A 10,000-nucleotide genomic window follows, 5' to 3' on the forward strand; every position below is an offset into this window, starting at 1 on the left:
CAAAATATGTGTACTTGGGGAACGAAATGTTTAGTAATACGGCCTTAAGTTTCACTACGAATATTTCACTCACGAAAGTTTCACCCGATCTATTCCCCCTATGGATACTTTCACCCATAGAAGTTTCACCCACGGACAATTACAATCCGATGCTTTCCTTTTGGGCTCCGATACCGGCATTAACGACTGGGTTCGAATCTTATCCAATGCAACGGAATCCGATTTGAAGGTCTTGACAGCAGATAACATTAGATAGGCTTATGATGGGAATTTCGAATCTTCAAATCTTCAAATCTTTGGGTCCAGCTTCTCGAGGTTCATGGTGTCAGCTTCATCTCTCTCTATTGATTACTTTATATATTTTCTGTTTTTTTCTACTCACTTCTATTCTTGATCTTCGTCCTTCCTTCCTTCGGAGTGAGAAGCGGTACTAAATGGTTTCTTTAAGGTTGTTTTCATGCGTACTTTACAAGCGGAAGTTTTTATGGGTGGATTCTTCTCGGGTGAAATTTACAAGGACCCCGAATGTGTGTGTGTGTGTGTGTGTGTGTGTGTGTGTGTGTGTGTGTGTGTGCGTGTGTGTGTGTGTGTGTGTGCGTGTGCGTGTGTTTAGTCGGTCTTAGCGTGTCAAATCAATCATGTCTGCGTAATAAGATACTTTATTATGTAGACTCTTGTGTAATTACGTCATTTATCTGTCTCGGTTCTCTCTCTCTCTCTCTCTCTCTCTCTCTCTCTCTCTCTCTCTCTCTCTCTCTCGCACCCTACAGAACAATGCTACACGGTACTGCACCTCCGAGGGCACGTGGTACACCCTTGAAGGTACTAACCAGACGTGGACCAACTACAGTCAGTGTTCGGCCACGCTCGTCGTCCCGCTGGTGATGAACTCGACGATGGGAATGGTAGGAGCTAGGAAGTCATGTTCGTGGACGTCTGAGATCACTTTATTCATGACAGGAGCTTGTTTGCTAACGATGGACTTCACCTAAAGTTGTGTAGGCAAGGCAAAGCTGGGCAGAGTGTTAGATGAGGAAGTCTTGTCAGAGTTGAAGAGGAGTCAGGAGAGAGAGAGAGAGTCGCGTGTTTGATGCTGGGAGGGAGAGGGGAAAGGGTTGATGTGTTTTGATGGTGTGTTTTAAGTAATGGAAGGGGGAGTGCTGTGTTGCGTTGCTGTTATTCTTTTGTATTTTGTATTGTGTTATGACTGTTTTTATTACTTTAGAGAAGAGGAAGGGCTGTTTTGTGATACTGTTCTTTAGTTTTCGCTGTTTTGTATCGTAGTTCTTTTGTTTATGAAATAGGAAATGTTGTTAGAGTTGTGTTATGATTGTTTTTATTACTTTAGAGAAGAGGAAGGGCTGTTTTGTGATACTGTTCTTTAGTTTTCGCTGTTTTGTATCGTAGTTCTTTTGTTTATGAAATATGAAGCGTTGTGTTGTTGTTATTCTTTTGTATAGGGCAGAGTTGTCTTATACCTGTTTTAATTACTTTAGGGAAGCGGAAGGGCTGTTTTGTGCTACGATTCTTTAGTTTTCGCTTTTTTGTATCGCAGTTCTTTTGTTTAGGGTGAGGAAGTGTTGTGTTGTTGTTACAGTTTTGTTTAGAGGAGATTAATTGTATTGTTTTTTTTAATATTTTTACGTATTGGTAAGATTAAGTGTTGTGTTGTGTTGTAATTCTTTTTTGTTTAGGGATGAGGGAATGTTATGTTGTTCTGTTAATTTTTTACTGGGAGGGTTAAGTGTCGTGTTGTGTTATGCAGTTATACTTTTGTTCTTTCGTAGCGGGCTTTTTTTTCATTATTGTTTTCTTTTTTTACGCCCTTGCACTGTCTCCGTTGCTGTAAAAAAAAATTGTCCTGTAATTCTTTTCCTTTCATTTCACTGCTTTTCCTTTCTTCCATCAGCACCTGCTACACTAACTAACGAATCCTCCATGTTTTCTTTTCGTTCTGGCTACAGTGGGTGCCGGTGGTGAGGGTCGTGTCTCTAGTTGGCTACAGTGTCTCCCTCGCCACACTCTTGGTCGCCTTCTCCGTCCTTGCGTGTATCAAGTAAGTCCGCCGATGTTGTTTTGTCTCCTTGGCGCCCACTGCTATCATTCCCAACACTCGGCCCCCTCCAGCGTCCAGTCCCTCCTCCTATCTGTCATCTCTCCCGCACTTCCTCTTTTGGACTTGTATACCTTCTTCCGCTCTTTTCTGGGCTCTCTCTCGATATGTTGCTCCCACTCATCAGTTATCCCTCTCTCTCTCTCGACCGTTCTTTCTTTCTCTTTGTGTGCTAATGTTTTATTTTTTTCCACTAATTCCTTTACCGTTCCTCCTTCTCCTCCTCCTCCTCCTCCTCCTCCTCCTCCTCCTCGTCATCGTCCTCCTCTTCCCGAGTGTTTTTTTTCTCCCTGGCAATGAGACAAACTGGAGGACTCTTCGTGGGTCAGGGTCATGCAGGAAGATCAATAATTCAAGTAATGTTTGCGTATGAATGTGAGTGGGTGGTGGTGATGGGGGGGAAAGGAGGGGAGGGGTGTGTTAGAAGGGAGGAGGGTGTGAGAATATTTGAAGAGGGGTGTGTGTGGGAGGGGAAAAGATGTGTCTGTGAGAGGGAAAGAGGTGTATGTGGAACAGGAAGAGGTGTGTGGGAGGAGGGGGAGGGGGAAGAGGAAAGGGCTGTGTGTGTGAGAGGAAGAGGTGTGTTGGAGGGGAGGAAGGAGGGGAGGAAGAGGAAAGGGGTGCGTGTTGATTTGGAGGAAGGAGGAAAGGGGTGTGCCGGGTAGGGGATGGTATATTCTCTATCTATCTATCTATTTATCTATCTATCAATCCCCCAGACCGATTCCTTAAAAATCAGGTCACGAGGTAATCAAATCTGTTTAAGTCTTCCCTGCTACATTTCAACATGATGAATTTCTCTAAACTAGCCATCAACTCTTCCAACTAGACGATCTTTTACAGTGGTTATTAGCATACAAGTGGCTGCCTGAGTTGGTGTACAGGGCATGTGAGGTAGAAGGGAGAGTGTGCACCTGCTATGGGTCATCGTGTGTGTGTGTGTGTGTGTGTGTGTCCGATTCCCTGACTGTTTCATCTCCCAGTCTCTTTGATTTATGAAGCACACACACACACACACACACACACACACACACACACACACACACACACACACACACACAAATATAAACTCTCTTCCCTGCTCCCTTACACTACTTTCACACATTTTTCCTTGACAGATAATGATTAGGTTTCTGCTCTTCCACCCACCGAAGCACACACACGCACACACACATACAACCTCCCCTCCCCCCCCCCCCCCCACACACACATACATAATCTCATCATCCTCCCTCTTCCCTCTCCTCCTACACACACGGCTATTCCACCCACACAAACGCAGCTGACGAAAAAAAAAAAAAAATACACCACCGTTCGTGTTTTTTTTCCCCCACAACACGCATTAAGAACATTCATTTAACCTTCCCCACCACACACACACACACACACACACACACACACACACACACACACACACACACACCAAAAATGACAGAGGAGGATGACTTTTTATATTTCTCTCTCTCTCTCTCTCTCTCTCTCTCTCTCTCTCTCTCTCTCTCTCTCTCTCTCTCTCTCTCGCTTGCTCCTACCACCTACACATCCACCGAACAGAGACAATGAAAATAGACACCCTGACTCTCTCACTCTCTCCCACCCACTCAGGCGCCTGCGATGTCCTCGAAACACTCTTCACATGCACCTCTTCCTCTCCTTCATCTGCCGGGCGATCGGGGCGCTGGCCAGGAACAACGACATCAACGACATCATCGCGTTGGAGCCTGACTCAGACGGCGGGGTGAGTGCCTCTGAAGGGTGTTAGGGCTGTATTTTAAAACACCATCGCTTCTCACATCAACTATTTCTAAAGGTCAAAGAGGGGATCAATCTGTTTTTCATGAGTGTTTTTAAGGTTCATGGCACAGAAGAAGGGTCAAACTACCACCAGGGTCGTAAAACTACGCCTGGAAAGGCCTACAGCTCCTACAAAAGCCATGGCAAATATGTGAACTTGGGCGACGAAATGTTTTAAAATACGACCCATTGATCCTGATTAGTCTGGAGCGATGATTGGATGCTGTTATGTAGGGTTTAAGATGATGGAATTAAGTTAGGTTCGTCTTGAGCTTGACTTAAACGTTGGTGTAGAGTTGAAGTATTTGATGTCGTATAGTTTAAAAGCAAGGAATTTGTTATCTATAAAATGATTGTCGGATTATGTGGGTTATGGTTATTATTTTAGGATTCTGTTAGTGTTATCTGAAGTGCATGAATCAAACGGTGCTGTAAGTATGGATAAGAGTATCGGGTCCTTAAGTATGGAAGGGTTGTATGGGGTTGTCATGTATGGGTTAGATTTTAAAACTGTGTAACGCATGTATAAAGATCCTGATTCTGCTGGTGGTGTAAGTATAGCTATTAATTTTTGGATTCTGTTAAGCATAGACAGAATGTAGAATTGAGGTGTTTTTTTATGGCGTGAGGAAGTAAAGTTAAGTACAGACAGAATATACGATTATGCTGTTTTTATGGTAGGAGGAAATAAAGTTGAGCATAGAGAGAATGTAGGAAATGTTGTTTTTATGATAAGAGAAAGCAAAGTTGAGGATAGAGAAAGTGTAGGATATGTTGTTTTTATGGTAGGAGGAAGTAGAGTTGAGGATAGAGAGAATGTACGATTATGCTGTTTTTATGGTAGGAGGAAGTAAAGTTGAGCATAGAGAGAATGTACGATTATGCTGTTTTTATGGTAGGAGGAAGTAAAGTTGAGGATAGAGAGAATGTACGATTATGCTGTTTTTATGGTAGGAGGAAGTAATGTTGAGGATAGAGAGAATGTACGATTATGCTGTTTTTATGGTAGGAGGAAGTAAAGTTAAGCATAGAGAGAATGTACGATTATGCCGTTTTTATTTTAAGATGAAGCACAGCAAAATAAGGAGAGGGACTAAGGAAAATAAGGAGGTTCAGGAAAGCAGTGGGCATGAAAGAGAAAGATACACAAGATAGCAAGGAGAGCAACACTACAGCATATTACAAACAGCCTTTTCGTTGTCATTTACACACTTTCTTCTACCCCCCAAAAATAGAGATATAAGATGGCAAGGAGAGCAAGGAAAATAAGGAGGTTCAGGAAAGCAGTGGGCATGAAAGAGAAAGATACACAAGATAGCAAGGAGAGCAAGACTGTAGCATATTACAAACAGCCTTTTCGTTATCCTCTGCACACATTCTTTTACCTCCAAAAAATAAAGATATAAGATAGCAAGGAGAGCAGGACCGTAGCATATTACAAACCGCTTTTTCTTGCCCTCTGTTCGCATCCTCTTAATGCAAAAAAAGAGATGATGGAAAGTATGATTTGACACTCTCATTGGTGTATAAGATCCGACCCACAAAGGAGTGCTGTTACGAGGTTACTTAATGCAATAGGGGTCACAAAGATGAGTCGATTTTACATTACAGTTTATTAAAGGGAATGAATCATGTAGGTGGTGGAATATTCTTTGCATGTTAATAGAGGTACAGATGACAGTAATAGTTTCATTTAATAAGATGTTTCCTCGTTCTCTGTAGCCCACTGTAAAGGAAAACAACAGCAATCTTATAAACTACAGGGAATGGAATTTTAAGTAGCGGTAAAGTCTTGGATGTTTTATGATATTTTTATGCGAAAAGTTTACCGACAAGGATGAATGGGGAGATAAAAACAGGTAGTAGTAGTAGTAGTAGTAGTAGTAGTAGTAGTAGTTGTTGTTGTTGTTGTAGTTGTAGTTGTAGAAGCTGTCGTAGCTCATGTAGTTGTTGTAGTTGTGGTAGTAAGAGGAGAAGCATAAAGTATAAGAAATAGAGGGGAGGTACTTTAGAGTGGAAGGAAGAGGAGGAGAAAAAAAAAGAGGAGGATGAAAAATATGAAAACGAGGTGGAAGGAGAAGAAAAAGGGAGGAGAAAAAGGATGAAGGAGAGGACAAAAAATCGAAAAAAAGGGGTAAGAAAGAAGGAGGAAGAGGAGGATGAAAAATAAGTAAAGAAGGGAAAGGAAGAGGATAAAGAAAAGAAGGAAAATGAGGACGAAGAAAATGGATGGGAAGCGTGAAAGTCGACGCAATGACAGTTTGTTGACTTCCCTAACTACCTTCCGTCCGCTTATTGTTGACACTCAAACAATCAATCGCGTCCACGGCCAACAAATTTTAAGTTAGGTTCCTCTCGCTTCACCGGTCCCTGAGTCGCTATATTCCGTCCTTCCTTCTTCCTTCCTCTTTGCTGCCCTCTCGTCTTTTCCTTCTTTTTTTTTCTCCGGTCCTTGAGTCGCTATATTCCGTCCTTCCTTCATCCCTCCTTCCTCTTTGCTGCCCTTTCGTTTTTTCCTTCTTTTCTTTTTCTCCGGTCCTTAAGTCTTTATATTCCGTCCTTCCTTCTTCCTTCCTCTTTACTGCCCTTTCGTGCTTTCTTTCTTTTCTTTCTTGTTTTTCTTTTCCTTGGTTTGTTTGGCTGTTTCTGTTTCTTTCGGTCTCTTTCCTACTTTTTCCTTCATTCTTTCTTCATTCATTCATTTTTCCTTCCTTCCGTCTTCCTTCCTTCACTCGTTCATTCAATCATTTATTCCTTCCTTCCTTCCTTCCTTCCTTCCTTCCTTCCTTCTTCCTTCCTTCAATCATGCATTCAATCCTTTCTTCCTTCCTTCCTTCCTTCCTTCACTCATGCATTCAATCATTCATTCATTCATTCCATCCTCCCTTTCTTTCTTCCTTCCTTCCTTCCTTTCTTTCTTCCTCATTTCATTCCTCATTCCTTCCTTTCTTTCTTCCTTCCATCCCTCCTTTCAAAAAACGGCGGGCGAGGACGGGGCAAAGGCAGCCCTTGATCAACCAACCCGTAGCGTCAGTGCGACTCACAAGAAACTGTGTAACTAACCACGCCTCCGACAAGCGAACTGGTACAACTCGTCACGGCCACATTTCTATCATGCACCCAAATGCACGTAGTTTAATACCCAAAAAGGACGAAATTAGGGCGTATATTGCAACAGAGAAACCAGATGTGGTAGCCATCACAGAGACTTGGGCCAACTCTACCCATCTAGAATCCGAAATGTCATTCCCTGGGTACGAAAGCTTCCACAAAAGTCGAAAGCACAAGAAAGGAGGAGGAGTAGTTTGCTACGTAAAAAGTACACTCCCTGCCATAAAAATAGACAAACAGGACGCAGAGAAATACGATTCTGTCTATGTGGAAATAACCGCAAATAACAAGAAACTAACACTTGCAACCGTATACAGGCCTCCGAAACAACAGGCAGCCGATGACACTGCCCTCTACGAAGAGATTCCCTCTCTAACACAAAGCAAGGAAGCAATTATAATTGGGGACTTTAATTGCCCTAACATTGACTGGGGACTGATGACTGGAGATCAAGAGGGTGGAGGATTCGTTCCTCACTCAAGTTGTAACTCAACCAACAAGAGAAAACAATCTGCTGGATCTGGTATTAGTAAGCGACCCCGACCTCATTCGCGACTGTACAGTTGGTGAGAAACTTAATGGGTGCGATCACCACTTAATCCGTTTTAATATCAACATGTGGCACAAACTCGTAGATAATCCATCAGTGATACCAGATTACAAAAAAGGAAATTTCAACTTAGCCCGTGCACTGCTTCCCCCTACGACCTGGGACCAACTTGGCATCACCGACAATACAATCGACAACGCGTGGAACGTCTTCAAAGATAAGCTGTTGCAAGTAGAGAAGGCTACAGTGCCTACGAAATCCAGGTGAGTAAATGGGGCCGTAGATCCACCGTGGATGACCAGAGAAATAAAAAGGGCAGTAAACCTAAAAAAAAGGAATTATAATTTGATGAAAGAGAATGCTACGGCCGAAGCCAGCACACAGTACCACAACAGCCTCAGAGCTTGTCGCAGCCTTATTCGGAGTAGCAAACGCAACTATGAAAAGCAAATAGCGCGCGAAATCAAAACTAACTCCAAGAAATTCTTCACGTACATAAGATCGAAGAAGAAAGTAAAATCCAATATTGGTCCCCTGACAGACGAGACTGGATCTGTAACTCAGGACAGTAAACAGATGGCCAGAATCCTCAACAGTAACTTCGCATCCGTATTCACAGTCGAGGACATCGAAACCATTCCCGAGAGCCCTGACCCGCCGAGTGAGATCACGCCGCTGGAAATTGACTCAATATGCGACCAAGAAGTAAAAAAGTACTTGGACAAACTCGACACGAACAAGTCAACGGGACCCGACAGTTTGTCCCTCGCGGTTATTAAAAGAGCTTAAACAACAAATACTTCAACCACTCACTACCATATTCAACCGGTCAGTTCAACTAAACAAGGTCCCGGAAGACTGAAGATGGCGAACGTAACACCGATTTTCAAAAAGGAGACAAAAGCGTTGCATTAAACTACAGGCCCATAAGTTTGACATCAGTGGCAGGAAAAATACTGAAAAGATTATTAGAGATAAACTTGTTAAGTTTCTAGAAAACAATAATGTAATCTCCGACACCCAGCATGGCTTCAGAAACAAGCGCTCCTGCCTAACGAATTTATTAGACTTCTTCCAAGGTATATATAAGAACTGGGATGCCCACATCCCCAGTGATGTTATATACCTGGACTTTCAGAAAGCCTTCGACAAGGTACCGCACGAGCGACTCCTTAAGAAACTGCACTCGGCGGGCATCGGAGCCAATCTGATCGCGTGGATAAGAGATTGGCTCACCGACAGAAAACAACGAGTACTACTCAACGGACAGCCTTCCGATTGGCTACCAGTCACTAGTGGAGTGCCTCAAGGGTCAGTGCTGGGACCCATCCTCTTTATCATATATATCAATGACCTAGAATCAGGACTGAAATCCACAATATCGAAATTTGCAGATGACACCAAGGTGGGTGGAGATGCCCTCACAAAGACCGACTGCGAAATCATTCAGAAAGACCTCAATCATATTGTCGAATGGTCGGAAAAATGGCAAATGTCTTTTAATGTTGACAAATGCAAAGTCTTGCACATTGGGTCCCAAAATAGTAACCACACATACATCATGAATGGGAGACCTCTGCAAGCGATGCAGGAGGAAAAGGATCTTGGAGTCACTATCAGCAGTGACCTGAAACACGCGAATCACTGTAAAAAAGCATACAACAAGGCCAACATTATGCTCGGGTTAATAGCGAGGAACTTCGAGTGTAAAACACCAGACGTGATGCTATCCTTGTATAATTCCATGGTAAGACCGCACCTCGAGTATGCAGTGCAGTTCTGGTCTCCCAATTACAGAAAGGACATTGCTTTACTGGAAAGGATTCAACGACGCGCCACAAAGATGATTCCAACCTTCAGGGCTCAACCGTACGAGGAACGACTCAAGCGACTCAATCTCTTTACATTGGAGAAAAGACGCCTACGAGGGGATATGATTCAAGTCTTCAAGTATCTAAAAAAGTTCAATAACGTCGATTACTCCAAATTCTTTGAACTGCAAACCAACTCAAGAACTAGAAATAACGGTTTACCCATTCAGTCGAGTCGATGTAACACAGACATTGGAAGGAGTTTCTTTTCAAACCGAGTCATCCGCCACTGGAACAATCTTCCCTCAGAAGTAGTAAATGCGAATACCATCAACTCCTTCAAATATAGAATCGACCGTCATTTCGCTGCGTCAGGAGTAAACTGAATAACGAGGGGCTTCCATCTGCTCCTCAATATCGAGGTGCTTTCATCTGCTCACCAAGCCCCAAGTGGAGGTCGAGCAGATTAAATCACCCAAGCGGGCGACCTCGTAATGAGCCAATAGGCTTTCTGTTGCCTGCATTTCCATGTTTCCATGTTTCCTTCCTCTATCTAATCTATTTCTCTCTCCGCTATTTTCCTTTTTCCCTCATTCGTTTTCTTCCATTATGTTATTTTTT

At 43.0% G+C, this 10,000-nt stretch overlaps 1 protein-coding gene across 1 annotated transcript in view; it reads left to right on the forward strand.

The window, feature by feature from the left end:
• LOC126991122 (secretin receptor-like) overlaps nucleotides 1-10,000 on the forward strand; it is a 50,271-nt gene that overhangs the window by 736 nt on the left and 39,535 nt on the right. Inside the window, exons 2-4 of the mRNA XM_050849874.1 lie at nucleotides 771-905; nucleotides 1,965-2,056; nucleotides 3,719-3,851. Of these exons, the coding sequence (XP_050705831.1) occupies nucleotides 771-905; nucleotides 1,965-2,056; nucleotides 3,719-3,851 (360 nt within the window). The remainder of the gene's footprint in view (nucleotides 1-770; nucleotides 906-1,964; nucleotides 2,057-3,718; nucleotides 3,852-10,000) is intronic.

The sequence above is a fragment of the Eriocheir sinensis genome, unplaced genomic scaffold, assembly GCF_024679095.1.
Source record: "Eriocheir sinensis breed Jianghai 21 unplaced genomic scaffold, ASM2467909v1 Scaffold243, whole genome shotgun sequence".
Classification (NCBI taxonomy): domain Eukaryota; kingdom Metazoa; phylum Arthropoda; class Malacostraca; order Decapoda; family Varunidae; genus Eriocheir; species Eriocheir sinensis.